Source organism: Adiantum capillus-veneris, chromosome 10 (assembly GCF_014529385.1).
Source record: "Adiantum capillus-veneris isolate H3 chromosome 10, ASM1452938v2, whole genome shotgun sequence".
In the NCBI taxonomy this organism is placed as follows: Eukaryota; Viridiplantae; Streptophyta; class Polypodiopsida; order Polypodiales; family Pteridaceae; genus Adiantum; species Adiantum capillus-veneris.
This window is the reverse complement of record NC_140940.1, coordinates 104,302,161-104,319,154: the sequence shown is the minus strand read 5'-3', so window position 1 is coordinate 104,319,154 and position 16,994 is coordinate 104,302,161. Positions and strand designations below refer to the sequence as shown.

The window sequence follows — 16,994 nt, the reverse complement described above, 5'->3', positions numbered from 1 at the left end:
TGCTAAAAGTAGCCTATAGCTTTCTGTCCCTGCTCCTGCTGCACATATCCTGTAATTGGTGCATTCCGGACAAGAAGCTCCTCAAGCACTTTTTATGCTTTCTGAAGCATACCACATTTGACATACATATTGACTAAGGGAGTGCCAACCACAACCTCTATTTTCAAAAGCCTCTAATGAACAAAGAAATTGTGAATTTTTGTGCCCATATTAGCATCTTACATAGAGCCACATGCCTTCAAGATGCATGTGTAGGTCATTGCATCTGGACAAAGGCCCTCACTGTGCATCTGCTAAAAATAGCCTAGAGCTTTCTAGCCCTACTCCTGTTGTGCGTATCCTGCAATCAGTTCATTCCAAGAGATGTTGTTCCAAACAAAAAGCTCCTCGAGAACTATTTGTGCTTTCTCATGTGCACCACATTTGGCAAACACATCGATCAAGGGAGTGTCAGCAATGACATCTCTTTTCAATAGCATCTGAGTAACAATATCATCGTGAATTTCTGTGTCCATATCAGCATCTTGCAAAGAGCCACATGCCTTTAAGATATACACATAGGCGACTGCGTCTGGATATAGCTCTTGCTTCACATTTGCTGAAAACAGTCCACAGCTTCCTAGCCCTGCTCTTCTTGTGCATATCCTGCAATCAGAGCATTTGAAGAGATGCCACTTCGAACAGTAAGCTCCTCAAGCACTTTCTGTGCTTTCTCAAGAGAATCACATTTGGTATACATGCCAAGACAGTGCCAAGTACCTCGTTTTTTTTCGACAACCCTGCAATCAATGCATTCGAAGAGATGCCGCTCCGAACAGTAAGCTCCTCAAGCACTTTTCTGTGCTTTCTCAAGTGCACCACATTTGGTGTACATGCCAAGCCCAAGTGCCAAGTACCTCGTTTTTTTCCAACAACCTCTGGCTAAAAATATCATTGTGAATTCTTTTGCCCATATCAGCATCTACATAATGCCACATGCCTTGAAGATACTAGGTGATTGCATTTGGGAGAGATGCCCTCTCTTTGCATCTGCTGAAAAAAGCCCAGTGCTTCCTGGCTCTGCCTTTGTTGGGCATATCCCGCGATCAGAGCATTCTAAGAGACAACATTCCAGACAGGAAGCTCATCGAGCACTTTTTGGGCTTTATGAAGAACACCGCATTTGAGTGATTTCGGCCTCCCAACACTGCATTTGAGTGATTTCAGCTGGGAGGCCGCATTTTGTGCAACACGACTGAGGTGTTTGAGTGATTTTTAAGGAGGTCACTTCACTACTAGTAAGGGAGGTGACATCCTCACGTCAGTGGCAGCGGGCATATTTGGAATTTGAGCAGTAGCATAATCCAACATTGGTACGCCGAAGTGGGGATCATCGACCTCCCAGCTGTGTTTATTGGGGAAGGCAAGCGCAAGTTTCCTCAGCTGATCTCTCTGTACTTCTGCGGTTTTTCTTCACCTCACCTGGTACAAACTCTCCCCCCTCCTCTTCTTGTCTTCTAAGTGGTGCTTCTCCTCCCTACTCGCGGCATGTGAATCCTAGTCATCCAACTTTTTTGCACGACACAATAGTGGAAGACATCACACGTGTGAGGGGACCTTGGAGTGGTAATTATCCCATCCACACTAGTCTGCTCTCTTAGCAAAAAGTAGTAGACTCTTCGGTCTAATTTTCCCATACTTCTCTAATGAGTGGCATGTCACGGTGGGATTATTAGCTACTGCAAGATGGCGAACACCTGTTGTGGAGAAAGGTTAGATGACTAGGATTCAACAATTCATTGATGGTGTCAGCTTCAAATAGCTTCGAAAAAGTGTGCTTGGTGTTGCCTTGGTCCACACATATCCGTTTTCTCTCGCAACACGGCCAAGCAAGCAACAATAAAGGCTATAGAAGAAAAAATGGAGAGCAACAGAACGAGGCTCTCTTTTGTGAGCTCACTTGAAGATTGTTATAAGCAGAAGGTTAAGCCCTCGCTTTGCATCTGTTGAAACAACCTAGAGCTTTCTCACCCTGCTCCTCTCGTGCATTTTATGCAATCAATGAATTCCAAGAGATGCCGCTCCAAAAAGTAAGCTCCTCAAACACTTTATGTGCTTTCTCAAGTGCACCACATTTGGCATACATGCCAAGGCAGTGCCAAGTATGTCGTTTTTTTCCAACAGCCCCTGCCTAACAATATCATCGTGAATTCTTTTGCCCATATCGGCATCTTGCATAATGCCACATGCCTTCAAGATACAAGCATACTGATTGCATTTGGAGAGCTGCCCTCTCTTTGCATATGCTGAAAACAGTCCAGTGGTTCCTGGCCCTACCCATGTTGGGCATATCCCACATGCCTTCCAGATACAAGCATAGGTGATTGCATTTGGAGAGCTGCCCTCTCTTTGCATCTGCTGAAAACAGACTAGCGCTTCCTGGCCCTACCTCTGTTGGGCATATCCCGCAATCAGAGCATTCAAAGAGACGGCATTCTGGACAGGAAGATCGTCGAGCACTTTTTGTGCTTTCTGAAGTACACCGCATTTGGCATACATGTCGAGCAAGGCATACTTGAGGCCCTCTCTTCGCATATGCTGAAAACAGTCCAGAGGTTCCTGGCCCTCTCTCTCTCTCTCTCTCTCTCCGGCCTACAGTGAAACAAAAGCGCACAGTTCTCTCTCCTTCTCTCTCTCCGGCCTGCACTGAGCCAAACCACACAATTCATCACAGTTATCTCTCTCTCTCTCTCTTTATTGCACAATTCTCTCTCTCTCTCTCTCTCTCTCTCTCTCTCTCTCTCTCTCTCCGGCATGATGTAACGATTATAGAAGCATGTATGCAAAGCAAAGAAATTACCTCCGTCAATTACCTCTACTCTGCAATGCTTGCTGGTACTGTCCTGCTCTCTTTACCGCATAGTTCTGTTTGATGCTGTCCAGCTCTGTAATTGCGCTCTTTGTGAAGTACCCACAACCCACCAGCACCAGCATAGGCTGTTTGGTCTGCGCGAGGGTGGCGAGGCTTAATGCAAACCTTGATTTTCGATCTTTTTTTTAAAATGCCGTTGCTCTGTTCTTTCTCTCTCTCTCTACATCCTCATTTAGCAACCCAATCACATGTGGCCACATGGCACAGCTAACCTTCCTCCTTTCACTAAATCGATCTTAAATAATCAAGGTAAAGAAGAGTTATTTTTTGTTAGCTTATGTATGGCTGTGTCTTGCTCGTATTCAAATGACAGCCATTTGCGCTCAAAACAAATGGCAACCACACGCAGGAGTTGAGGCCGTATGGAGCAAGCGAACCTCGCAAGGGCAGCTCTCAGGTAATGTATTCTTGTGCGCATGAGAGAGAGAGAGAGAGAGAGAGAGAGAGAGAGAGTGTTAGTTTTTGAACAGCCCGCCTCATGCAAGAATCCCTGGGCTACCCAAAATGATACCCGCTGGGGCAAATAGAAACTGGGTTGTGGGACGATCTGTCAACACATACACGATCGCACACAATCTCAACAGCCACAGCAGGCTGTACCCCAGAATAACAGGCATGGCCACCGTCGATATCAACCCTACCACATTCCCGAGCTTCCTTCCTCCTGAGGTGGAGCAGCTGCGTGACCCAGCTGCTCGTGCTTTTGCATCAAAAATTGAAAGGCTACCTGTACAGGTATGTTTCTTGGTCATATGAATACTTAGTGGTATGCTTCAGTCTTGTATCTTGATTTTTGTGACTTTCAACATAAACATGCTTACATGGATAGGTTGATACTTCTGCCTGAAAACTCTGCAAATTTGTAGATGCGCTAAATTCTTTAAGACATTGGGGGGCCATTATTATGTGGAAGTTGGTTGAAAAATTTTGTTGGTAGGAAATTGCATGTCAATTGTGTCCATTAGCTTTTTTCCAGCATGCTAGCAAAGCACACTTGTATGCAACTCAGTGAATGGTTCCAAGGTTTGATGCCCTTAGATATCTTTTTTATTAATTGCGGTTTTACACCTCTCACTATAGCTTGCAGGCAGTTGTTTTAGTAAATTCTGTTTTGTTATCATTCAGTAGCAATCACTTGGCTTTGTTTAGTTTGTGTGAAGTAAGGCAGATTTCTCTTGTAGTTTGACTGATACAAAAAGGGTATTGTGGTATAACTGGACACTTCCACGGCAGCGTACAATGGTTTCTTTGGTGGGTCTGGCCTTGAATCCCCTTTCCTTGCATTGAGTGGCATGAAGCTTGTTTTCAAGAAGTGCTTAGTGGCTTTTGGTGACTTGGATTGTTTCATCGTTTGTTTTTGTTGTTAGCGCATGCTCAGCTTAGGGAAGGGAATGAGTTAATGTTCGATGAAGAGAAGGGGGGTCAAGTAGATTATTGGTCAGGAAGTTTTCTTCTTAATTAGCTTGATTAGGCGTGTCAGCACATCTAAACTGTCGGTGAGCAGTATGCATGAGACAGATTTATGTTTGTGTTCAATGAATGCTGTGTTATGAGGGTGTGTCTGCAGATGAGGAGACGGCCATTTATCAGCACAGCTAAGGATAATGGATGAGATTGAGTGTGAACCCTTGATCTGGTACTTTCATGTTTGTGACCATGAGGGTGGACAGTTTGAAGAGCAGATTCGTATTGGTTGGGTGGGTTGGGATGATGGGCCCAATCTCCTCATCTCAGTGGATGCGATCCTGATGCGCTGATACAAGCCTTATCGCAGAGCCTTACTCCATTTACAGGGGGATTGCCAATCACATTGCAGAGATTTTAGGATCCGATTCTAGAAGGTTGACGTCAGGTGTGGTAGAGGACCTGGCACATGCTTGCCCATGCTAGAATCTCCCCTACCTTTCTCCCCACCTCTGTCTCACTCTGGGATGGTTGGGCTGCTCTAATGAGACTTGCACATCAACAGTAGTAAGATGCTATATGGTTCGCTGTTGTCGGTGATGTTTACTTGTGTCTGACATCCAATGAGATTTTGCTGGATCCAAACACCTTACCGCCCTTTGAAGCCTGGACTTGGTACATGTGCAACGTGGAGGTTTTGGCTCTAGGAGGGTCCTAATCTCAGCTCTATTAGGACCTAAGGGAGTGGTCTTTGCCTAATCTGGTTAGCAGACTCTTTAGTGTTATGTTCTTTGAGTTTGTAGTATTGGTTGGCATATGCTTCTTCGACCTCGGAGACACTCAATTATGCCATTTTCTTGATGCAAGAGCTTATTTGTTAGCCACAGAGAAAGAGAGAAAGAAAGAACGATCTAATAAAGTCTTGCAGAGGCAGAAGACGACATATAAAACATCACATACATCTTGTACATTCCACTTCGGGTATGCCACTTTAGCACATTAAAAAAAAGAAAATTGGCTATGATTTTAGGGCTCTCCAACAATGTAAGCCATTAATTTCCGTAGTGTGTGCCACCATACTCATAAATAAGAGAAGCTAGATGTCACGATCTTAAAAAAAAGTGAAAAAATTCAGTTTAGACAATTGTTTTAAAGTGTTTAAAGTGATTCAAGTGTTGCAGAGTTCCTTCGATCAATTGTGTGAAGTGGTTCTAGTGGTATCAAAGCATGGTACTTCTTTGCCCTCTGCAAGTCAAAGCATGATAAAGCCATAGAGAACAACAAGGCTGAGGAGAAGAAATTCCAGTGCCACCTTAAGAGTCCGGTACAACAAAAGCTTTGGGAGGAGACTTGTGTACAATATGTGATGTGACAATTGCATTTGGCTGAGCAATCATGTCATAATTTGACGCATGATCGGATTGATTTGGAGGCGGTGCATGTTTATTCGAGTTCTATTTATCTGCTTGCTACCATGCTTTCCGCGACAAATTTCTCCAAAACCTCTTCGAGACAGGGTGGATGTAACTTCCTATCCTTTGGTTGCTTGTTCAAGCACATGCTTGAGTGTTTTATCCCCTCCTATAATTTGTAAATTCAAAGTATTCTGACCTTATAAAGGTATATATATGTATGCTTGTTCAAGCACATGGCTTTCAAGAAGTGGCTTCATCCATCTCAATAAAGCCAACCTTCTGCACTTTCTAGACCTCCGCTTCAGATACCACCATGGCCATGATGCTCTGATACCACTGTCACAAACTTGGGCACCCCAAGTCGGGAATCTGGCACGACACAGGAGAACATCACTTAAAATACTTCACAACTTCAAAATTTCAGTCGACACGGCCGGTGTCGTTCCGTGCCCAGAGTTATTGGCCCCAAAACTTGGCGCCCCTCTCGGTATTTCTTTATTATATTAATGCTTGAGCGAAGTACGACACCTGGAGGGATCCTGTGCTCTCGGACTCTGCGTCCAGATGTTGTGTAGAGTGAGGCCCCAATGGGTTTATTTATTCTTACAAGGGATGTCTCAAAAGTAGAGCCCCAAAAGCTTCTAACTCAAAAGCAAAAAGTCCCAAAAGCAATTGGCTCCAAAATCCGGCAGAAAAGCCATAGTCACAAGGGATGTGTCCTGAGGAGTCGGGACGGGGCTCAAATGGATTTTTAGTGTAAAAAAGAGGACGGGACGGCAAGTGGGGATAGACCGCCACGTCACCATCTATCAGCGTAAATTGCGGAAGGCCGTACAGGCTGCCACGTCAGCATGTCAGCGTAGTTTTTGGGATTTCTACCATGTCAGCCTCTATCCGTACTGTCTTCCCGGGTGGTCATGCCACATCATCTGTTTGTGACAGAAGGAGCTTGCTCGACCGAGTTGCAAGGACCTATAAAGGAAGGCCTAGCACAAGTAGCAAGAAGTAGAAAGATAAGGAGGGCAGGCACCCAAGCAGACCGGCAGCACCCTTAGGATCTCTAGCGTTTTCTCAAAGCAAGAACCAGCGTTTTCAGCCCACATACATCAGTGTTTTCAGATCAGACTCGACCTCGCCGTACCGCATCCTTCCCGGTTGCAAATCCTCGCCGCATTGACCATCAGTAGCAGATCAGCCTAGTGTTTCTGTTTTCAGCCCAAAGCAGCCAGTGCTTTGTAGATTCAGCCCAGATCAGCTAGCGTTTTTGCATTTCAGCTTCGCATGCAATGGTAGTTGCAGATCCTCGCCGCAGTACTGCCACATTGTAGATCTCTAGCAGAAGTACCTAGCCTTTCGAGTTTTCAACAATTAGCAGTTCAGATCTTGACGTTGTCATCGATACCTTGCAAATACGATTAGTCATGCAAGACCAATCTTGGCTCTCGAGTCGAGGTCCATAGTACTCATTCAGGAAGTATCTTTTGTTTGCATGATTAGTCAATATACATTGTCCGAGTCTCTCATTCGTGACGGTCTCTTGTATTGTCGTCACCGTCCTTGTGTGTTACCTTTTCATAAGGAAGCCATATTGCACGCTACACATGATTCACTCACGGATGAGCACAAATGCATGAAGATCACTCCAGAAAAGATAGAAAGTTTGCATTCATCCACAATGCTTCATGATTGTTACTCCATTTTGCATGTTTATGCCTTGGCAAGACCTAGTTACAGCAAAAGCAGTAGTATGTTTGTCCATCAAGCATTGGTGATCCCGTTGTGGTTTGCCACAGTTGATAGTTTTAGGTCAGGAAGTCAAGTTTAGATCCCATTTTTGGCATGTACTTGGTGAAAGGTTTGACACTTTGTCACATTTTTCATCTGCAGTCTACCCGCAGTCATTGAGGAAGCATAGTTTTTTTCAGTCACTCGACAAGTAATAGATGTGTCTGATATTTTGTTTGAAGTGGTTTCAGGGAAATCCCCCAAAGGAGATTCTTGCAGAAGATAACCCGAGATTGTAGACGAAGTTGAAGACATGGAGCCCGAAGCAGATTATTCTGCGTCGCTTTTGGCGCAGCCCAAAGAAGCAAGCACTACAGACATTCTTGAAGTTCAAGTATTGCGAAACCCATACAGCAGAGTGGGCCGGCGAAGAGTTGTTGGCGGACTCTATGGAAGCCATACAACTTGGTACCAATACCTCACCTTGAAAAGGGGGCATGTCACGTGCACATCTAACCCTATGTGCATGTGGACAAGCTGTAACTCCTATTTGTAGGGTTTAGGATAGCCTAGGAAATGTTCTGGCAACCTTGTGAGCTTGTACGTAGGACGTGCATGTCCAGATAGCTGCATGCCCTCTGATTGCACAACCCATTAGCATTAACATCAATACCTAGCACCAAGCATAAGCATTTCACAGCATGGAACCATTTTCCCAACCATTTTCCCCTCAAGTACACTAATGGAAAATAAACTGAATCAAGATGTTGTCACAAATGGGTGATGTGGCATGGCAACAGACTCCGGGATGACACGTGGCAGGCTGACGTGGCTACAATACGGAATCTCGGAATTTTCGACGCAAAACGCGTTGATTGGTTGACGTGGCACCGTGTACGGAAATCTGCTTTTCACGGAGGTGCTGACATGGCAAAGCGTATGGATTTCCTAGATTTACGTTGGCTGAATTTTATGGCAGCTTTTGGCTCAGTTGCTTTATTTTTGAGAAGCTTTTGGATTACTGCTTTTGGGCATCCCTTGTAACCAATAGATAAGTGGGCAGGGCCTCACTTCTTTGAGCATTTGGACGCAGAGTCTGAGAGTGAGCACCCTTCCACTCTCTTGTACTTTGAACACAGATTAATACAAAAAGAAATACCGAAAGGGACGCTAGTCTTTGGGTCCAATATTTCTAGGCACGTAACTACACCGGGCCGTGTCGAATCAAGTGTGAATTGTGAACTGTTTTGAAGTGAATCTCTTCTGTGTCGCGATGAAATCTTGACTTGGAGTGTCCAAGTTTGTTATAGTGGTATCAGAGAGCGGCCGATTTCTCTTCTACCGGGAAATCCGCTCCTTTTCCCGCGACACTTGTGGATTCCAACAAAGAACAATCGACTTCTTTTGCATCTAGGGAGGCGGGAAGAGATTACGAAGAAGATCATCGTCAAACATCCCCTCCTGCTTAGCTTCTTGCTCTACCACACTCATAGCATTTACTTGAGCGGTAGCATCAGAAGTTGACCTAGTAGAGGTTTCCTTGTTAGATTCTTTCTTAGGACATTCCCTTTTCATTTGACCTACTACGTGACAATGAAAACACCTATGTTCCTTTGCATACAATGCTTGTTGTGCCTCACTCAATTGACCACCTAAAACTCCTTGGGCAATCTTTTCATCAAGTGTGAGTTGAGGTTTATCAAATTTTCCTTTACCCTTATCCTTAGAGTTATCGCCCTTAGACTGAGATCGAGATGGAGAATTAGATCGAGAAGAACTGAGAGAGTTCTTTTTATTGTTACCATTCCCAATAGAATCCTTGTCCTTTTCCTTAGACGAGTCTTGAGAGGAAGAATTACCATTACCTGAGGCCGTCTTAAGCTTACCCTTGTTGTGCTTCATCTCTTGGAGTTGAGCCAAGCGTATCGCTTCTTGCAATGTCTTTGGATCACCTGCCTCCACATCAAACTTGATCGAGTGGTCCAATCCAAAGAGAAAAGCCTCTAACCTCTCATCATCCGATTTCTGCAATTGTCCACCTAGCTGTGACACTGTTAGCATACGACATCACCGGTTTAACTTGTTGAGACAAAGCCCGAAATCCTTCTTCAAACGCTTTAAGTACTGTGGAGGGAGGAAGCGAGTCTTGAGATCCTCCGCGAATGCCTTCTAACTAAGCTCGAGAGGGGGAACGAGGTAGGAGTCGGAAGGACTCGGGATGGGCAGCCGTATGGGACCCCTGTTGCTTCTCCATCCATTTATCCTTCCAAGTGATGGCATCACCCGTGAGATGCATGGAAGCCAAGAGAACCTTGTTATTTCAGACTTTCTAACAACCGCAAAATAGGATGTAAATTGATGCAACCACGAGTAAATGACAATAGCATCCATCTTACCGTCATACTTACTGAACGTGATCTTCTCGAGAATGGGATCATTGGTCGTCCGTGTAGCAATGGTTGCCTTCGCGATGGTCTTGGCAAGCTTTTCATGATCGGGCTCAGAAGATGGGGGATCGGGTCGCACCGCCAAGGTGGTGATGAGATCACGCATGGAAGCCCTTTCCAGCCTACGAGCCTTGGCTTCGGCTGCCAATTTCTCTGCCGCTTCCAAACGCTCTTGTCGTCGAGCTTCGTCTTGCCGCATCATCATCTCCATCATCTGCGCATCATAGCATCCATGGGATTTGATGGCGAAGGAGGAGGGGTGGGGGGAGGGCTAGGAGGATCCACAGGTGGCACTTACTTGCCTTCTTGATTGGTGGAGGTATTCATACCGCTACGAGTCTTGACCATGCAAGGACTTCTCCTCTTGGTTCAAGGAAGGTTGCAGACTAATCTTTGGGAGACTATCTACCCCCTCGTCGGCGCACCCCTCGTGCAACACTCGGTATACAATTGGTTGCTATTTTTTGACGCTCAAGGTGCTCGGCTCTACCCGCAATGGCAGGTCTGCTGTTCCAAGTGTGGGAGGAGTATACACCGAAGGGCTGCCAACACAACTTAAAACACAAGAGAGAAAAGGGGGATTAGCGGATTAGTGCAAAATCTTCAAAGCTCTGATACCAATGTCAGGCATAGTTACATGGGACGGCGGGTCGGGGTCTGGAACGGGGACGGGACGGTAAAAGTCAGGAAATGGGGACGGGGGTCGGGACGGCAAAAAAAAGAAGAAGAGTTTTTTTGGCATTTTTTGACCTATACACATGCCACATACATAGAGCATCACTTTGACCACAAATTTACACTAAATAGACCAAAGAACATGAGTCATATAGACGCAAATGTGCTAATAAAACATCGAGAAATGAGGACCCAAAGGGTGGCTTTTATAGCCATTGGGGTGCTTTGAAGTTCAAACATATGGCTATTGGAGAGAAACTAGCCTCTAGAAATGATCAGGTTTTCAAATTTTAAAAAAAGTCCCCTCCCATCCCCTGCCGTCCCCTGCCGTTCCTTGCCGTCCCCGAGACGTTTTGCCTGCGTTCCCACTTGGCAGCTATTTTCCCGTTCGTCCCCACCCGTCCCCACCTGTCCTCGTCCCGGAAATGGGCGTCCCCCGTCCCTAGGGTCCGTCCCCTCCGTCCCCTGTTACTATGATGTCAGGTGCAGCGGAATTGAAATGGTGAAGATCTAGTTTTGCACTTCCATAAAATCCTTTCCTTCTTTCCTTGCGTTAGTGAATGCTTTGTGCTTCAATGAATGTTCCTTTTATGTTCCCCTGAAGAGAGGGACAGGGAGAATGCAATAGAGATGTGTAGAGGGAGAGAGAAAGAGAAGAAGAGAGCGACACTCGATGGGGTCCCAACCAACCCTCTCAAGGGTACCCCCACACCGTTACTGATGTGGTATTTGCTTTAGATTGAGTAAATGGAATGTGGGCTGATTTGATGCACCTTGGATCCTTCTCGATGTAGGAATTGCGGATGACCACCACGGGCTGATTTGCACTTCCGATGTGAGAAGAATGATGGGCTGAAAATGCAGACCTCGACGAGGTCAACGATGGACAGCGATGGAGCACTCAATTTTGCCGAGGGAAGTGCCGAGAGGAGGGATCAATTTGCTGCCGAAGTACCGGACCACATCCGTCAATGGGAACGGCTACAAATCTCTTGAACACCCGGCGAGGCATGGGCTGAAAACTGAAAACGCAGGGCTGATCTGCGGTTTTGCTGCAGCGCTTGGGCTGGAAACCAAAATGCTGGCTGGTATGGCTGAGAGTTGGCGGCGATGGGGCTGAATTCTGGAAACGCTGGCTGCTGGCTGAACTCTGCAAAAATGCTGGATGTTCTTGCTGAGAAAACGTTGGTTGTCCTTTGCTAAAACGCTGGCTGAATTGGGCCCTTCTTTCTTCTTGCTCCAAGTGCTAGCAGATGGTTTCCTTTACAAGTGGGGAATGGGCCTTAAGTAATTATTAAGGCCTAGGTAGGGGAACTGTCCACCAAGATTTCCAACAAATAAATCATAAAAATGATTTATTAAAAATAGGTCCAGGGGATCCTAATCAAGGTGCAACTGTTGCACATCTGCCCACCCGAGAATCCGATTGACGTGCTGCCCACCCGAGAATCCGATTGACGTGCGGTCTGGCACGTCGGATTCCTTTAACTCAGGACTACATGCTTGACATGCCAGATGCCCACCGTAGTGTAATAAAAGCTGTCAAAACGCGTATACAAACCATTTATGCAAGAGGCTTCCAAACTTGGAAAACCTAATCTAATGGATTTGTCCGGACATGTAGGTCTTGCGAACAGGCTCACAAAATTGTCGGTACTAATCCTCCTAGTATTCTAGACATCCCTATCTAGGAAGAAGGGGAAAACTGGCTCTGGAAGTTGATGAAGTATGTCCATGTGGCACACAGAGGCATGTGCATGTGACAAGGCTTTCTTTTCTGTTTCTTTGCCTGCGCTCCAGAAGTCCCGGCTGAATTCTTTTCTTTGGTGGCCTTTTCTGACCCCTGTGACGCTTCAAGATCCCTTTTCACAAAGGGCTTCTTCACTGAATTTTTCTTTTGCTGCCCTCCTTTCTCGTTGCTCGGAAACCCACTGTCCTCTCCTTTCAACAAGGCAAGATCAGTGTTAGCAACTTCCATGAGCTGGGTGAGGGTAGCCACTCTGTTCTTGGTACAGTAGTCCCTGAGCCCTCTAGGCAGCCCACAACAGTACTTCTCTATCTGCTCTGTCAATGGCACAAATCTGTAGGAGGTCACTGAGAGTAACGCTTTACAAAACCTCTGATTGTACTCCAGCAAGCTCTTGCATGTAGCCAAAGTAAGCTGGTGCCAATCTGTCATGATGTCGGCTTCAAATTCATTTGACAGCCAAGCAGATGCAAACATTTGCTTGAAGTAAACCCAATTGGCGGGTGCCTGTCCTTGCATTAACAATGTCGTCCACCATGTAAGCGCATTGTCCTTCAAGAAAGTGGCAGCTTTCCTGACCTTAGAGGCCTTTGTAAAATTCCCTCCTACATAAGCTGTATCAAACTACTGGAGGAAATTGAGAGCCTTCTTTATCCTTGAAGCCACTAAAAGTGCTGAACTTTACAGTTGCACCACCTTCTTTGTAAGCTTTCAGCTTTTCCAGTGTCCCCAAATTGTCATAAGGAATAGTCTGCAACATGGGCACTGCAGTAGGCATCATCGGCACATCTTGGCCATTAACATTTTGCATCAGAGGTGCCATATGTGGTTGCTGTTTAGAAAAACTAACCATGCCAAAATGACCCTGTGGCACCTAAAACTGGCCCTGGCACCTGAAACTGGCCCTGGTTGTACTGGAAACCTTGCTGCATGCTGATGCTCCCATACATGGGGTTTGGCATCATGCCTTACATACCCCCAAACACTGTTCCTGGCATGTACGGCTGACTTCCAGGCACATAACCAGCCATACTCTAGGACGCAGATCCACCCGAAATACCCAGGATGTACCGTGGGTGGTGAAAAACCTGGGTGCATTGCTAGGTAACCAGTTCCTTGTCCATTCAAGAAAGCATGGGGCTCTAAAAGGTGGCGGGCTGAACTGGCATAGCTTGTGAACTAGGCGTTCTAGCCATCTGTTCAAGGACGGGAGAAACTTGTTTTGGAGCCCTTGACTCCGCAACATGCAAGTGCTCCCTATCCTGTTGGGACGCATGAAGTACTTGGGTTTGAGCCTCAACAAGCTTTGTTTGCGGTGTAGGTTGCCTATTTTGCTGTGGCACTGGTGGGCTGGCAAGAACTCCATAAACCTTGGGTTCTGCACCAGTTGCGAAAACACATTCATCGTGGCGACTAACTGAGTCCTGAACTCATCATCCTCTAGTTGCCCAGTCATAAAGCCCTGTACTGGAGGGACATTCACATCAACAGGAGGTATAGACTGACGTGGCCGTGAGCTCTCGCCAATCTCAAACACCATAAGAATTTCCTGTCTCTCCTTCGAAGAGGAACCCTCTTCCATAATGCCCTTCCCTTTGTTGGCCATAGTGAAATCCCGTGTTCCTGTACTCTGTCTTTACCCAAAACAACCGAGGCTCACTTCTTGCGGAAAAAGTGATTGATATCCTACAATGGAACCTTGAAACCGGCCTGTGGGGTGGTAGGCTTTGGCTTTCACCCGAAATTCTTAACTTTACCTTAGACACATAGAGAGAGATAGTACTTTGCAAAGGGAACCTGCGACGGGAATTAACACTTCAGCACACACACACGGCTCGGAAGCTAGAATGCTCCGAGTAGACGTCGACAACCTGTAGGCCCTAAAATTGCCGCCCCTTTTGGTATTTCTGCATACTTTAAAGGGTCGATTACAAAGAAGAGTCTCGGGAATTCTTTACTTGTATCCAGCTAGATACCACCTGTTTTGGCAAAATTTTGGCAGCATAACAGTCCCAAAACTTGCCCAAAACTAATTCCCTTGCTAGAACTTACTTCCACTGGCATAAGCCCTCTGATCCCTGTCCAAAAACAGTAAATTCAGCTCACTGTATTTACTTGTTTTTGCCCTGTTTCAGCCCTAAACAGTCCCCGAACTGCTCTCTAGAAGTGGGGCACTATTCCCAAGGGTTCTAGTGTCCATATGGCTGAAGAACAGTCAAAATACAACGCATAATCAGCGCTGAAATCGCACCTGTGTGGTGAGGTTATCACCCTCACGGGTGCCTGCTTTTGGAGTAGCAGTTAGCTACTCCTATTCCTGCTCAAAGAGGCTCTTCACAATTTGATTCGACACCGGCCCGGCGGAGTTCCGTGTCAAGAGGTATTGGTCCCAAAGACTGGCGCCTCTTTCGGTTTTTTTTTTGTATTAAATCTGTTGTACAAAGTACAAGGGAGTGGGTGGGTCTCACTCTCAGACTCTGCGCCCAGATGCTCTGAGAAGTGGGAGCCCAAACCACACTTGTAAAGAGTTAAAAGGGATGCCAAAAGCAGAGTCCCAAAAGCTGCCCCAAAAATAGGCTTACAAAATAAAGCAACTTTAAAAAAATAAAGCCCCTTTCTCTTTCTCAAGCTTGCGTAGAATAAAGCAGGCCCAAAAGCTGCCGTATGTTGCTGCTTTTCCGTACGCTGCCTGCCATGTGGCTGTTCGTAATTTCCACCGCAATTTGCGGGCGTTGATCGTACGACAGTGCCACGTCATCATTTCAGCCTGTTTTCCCCGGGACTATCCATGCCAAAGAGGAAGGTGTGTGTGTACGTGGGCTGCCACGTCACTGGGTTGTGACATACCCCCCTCTTGAAAGCATTGTAATCGCCCTCGATTACGCCTGCAAAACAAACAAAGGCCATAATCTGTCTTAGTAGACACTGATTGTTAGTACCGACGCACTAGGAACACACATCTAGCACATGTACCCATCGACAGTCACATCATACGACATCACAGGACATCACATGACAAATCACATTCAAAATCCATTCGGCTCTCAGACCATGATTTATCGGCAATGTATTTAGCAATCGCATCTAGATCCACTCAGGACCTCATAGATGCTCGATTGACTAATCCTTATTGCAACCATGTATATTGAGATCCTTTAGACCGAAATGCTGCAGTCATTTCATCTATCAGTTCTTGCACTTATTAAACAAGCCTAGAACAAGTTAGTATCAGGAATTCCAGTTCATAAAGTCATACAGCAGAATACTGTCAGCTCACAATATCCCTGAAACTCAAAAGAGACATTAGTGACTTTAATATCAAAATCAGGGCAATCTGTTGAGAAAGGAGAGGAGCGACTCCCCTCTTGTGCATACCCGTTGCACCAAATTCCGCCCAAGCTGAGTTCGGGGTTCCATTTAGCTAAACCAAATGCTTCAAGGTAAAGATTCACAATCCGAGGAGGATCTGCCAGGTCCTCCTCCTCCATTCACTTCGCATCCAATGCGGAGTAGGTCTTGAATTTAACCAAGAACCGTCTTATCGCTTTACCTTTTATCTTTCTATCTTTCTTTGCCAATATCTGTTCTTGAATGAGTATTTGCTCGTTTTCCTCCAATTCGGGTTGCTCATTTGGTTCCCCATCATCGGCCACATTGCCTTTGAAAGGCTTCAAGAGACTCACAGGAAAACATTGTGAAGTCTCCCAAGTGTCGAGCAACTCCAGTTTGAAGGAGACATCATTTATCTTTTCGGAAATCTGGAAAGGTCCATAGTATCTCATGATGCTAAGCTTTCGAGAAAGCCGCTCATTTCCCTTTTTCTTTCTCAGGCGTGCCTTCTCAAAATGTAAGAGCACCTAATCGTTCTCCTTCACTTTCAGATCGTGACGATGTCGATCTGCTGCCTTTTTCTGAGATTTCTCCAAAGCCTTCCGGACCAGGTCCAAGTCCCTCGTGAACTGGTCGGCTTCAAAGAAAAATCTTATCTTTCGTGCTAAGAGTGATATTCCATCAAAGGTAAAAACCCTTTTCCCATGAAGTCTTCAAATTCAAAGAAGAAGACTTCAACAAATCCAGTACCATTGAATTAGCAATCTTTGATTGCCCATCAGTCTGCGGGTGGAACGATGACAAGAACTGCAACTGCGTGCCAATGTTCTCCCAAATAGCCTTCCAAAACAAACTCGTGAATCTGGGGTCTCTGTCTGAGTCAATCGTCTTAGACATGCCATGTAATCTGAAGATTTGGGCAATAAACAATTGTGCCCACGTTGTGTTTACGGGAGATCAGAAATGAAATCCATTGCAATACTTTTCCAGGGGCGGGTGGGTATGGACAAAGGCTGTAACAATCCCTGTGCTTTATGCCTGTCAAAACTTGACCTTTTGGCATACCAAGCAATTGCGTACAAAATCGTCCACGTCCTTCTTGAGTCTCGGCCAAACAAAAGTATCTCTCCACACCTCTCAAGGTGGTAACAATGCCGCGGTGACCCGTAAAAGGTGGACAGTGGCATTCGGTTAAAACCTTTTCCTACAACGGTTGTGTAACGCACAACATCGTTTTCTTCATCAAGTAGCCATCCTGAATGGAATATTCCGCTAATACTTCCCCATTCTATATTCAACTGAATACATCTGCAAAAATCTGTATCTGTGGCGTACTGACC

At 45.8% G+C, this 16,994-nt stretch overlaps 2 protein-coding genes across 3 annotated transcripts in view; one reads left to right on the top strand and one right to left on the bottom strand.

Moving 5' to 3' along the window:
* Window positions 1–320: 320 nt before the first annotated feature.
* On the bottom strand, window positions 321–2,973 carry LOC147449392 (pentatricopeptide repeat-containing protein At2g37320-like). Its single transcript, XM_086521558.1, has 4 exons — window positions 2,896–2,973; window positions 2,429–2,511; window positions 625–779; window positions 321–505 (listed from the first exon to the last, which is right to left on the bottom strand). The coding sequence occupies exons 1-4, from the start codon at window positions 2,971–2,973 to the stop codon at window positions 321–323; spliced, it is 501 nt and encodes a 166-aa protein (XP_086377684.1).
* Window positions 2,974–3,174: 201 nt separating this feature from the next.
* The window catches only part of LOC147449391 (alpha/beta hydrolase domain-containing protein VTE7-like), a 50,329-nt gene continuing 36,509 nt past the window's right edge, over window positions 3,175–16,994 (top strand). For both annotated transcript variants that reach the window (XM_086521832.1, XM_086521831.1), the window contains exons 1-2: window positions 3,175–3,308; window positions 3,382–3,646. In XM_086521832.1, coding sequence (XP_086377958.1) covers window positions 3,274–3,308; window positions 3,382–3,646 — 300 coding nt within the window. In that variant the 5' untranslated portion in view covers window positions 3,175–3,273. The remainder of the gene's footprint in view (window positions 3,309–3,381; window positions 3,647–16,994) is intronic.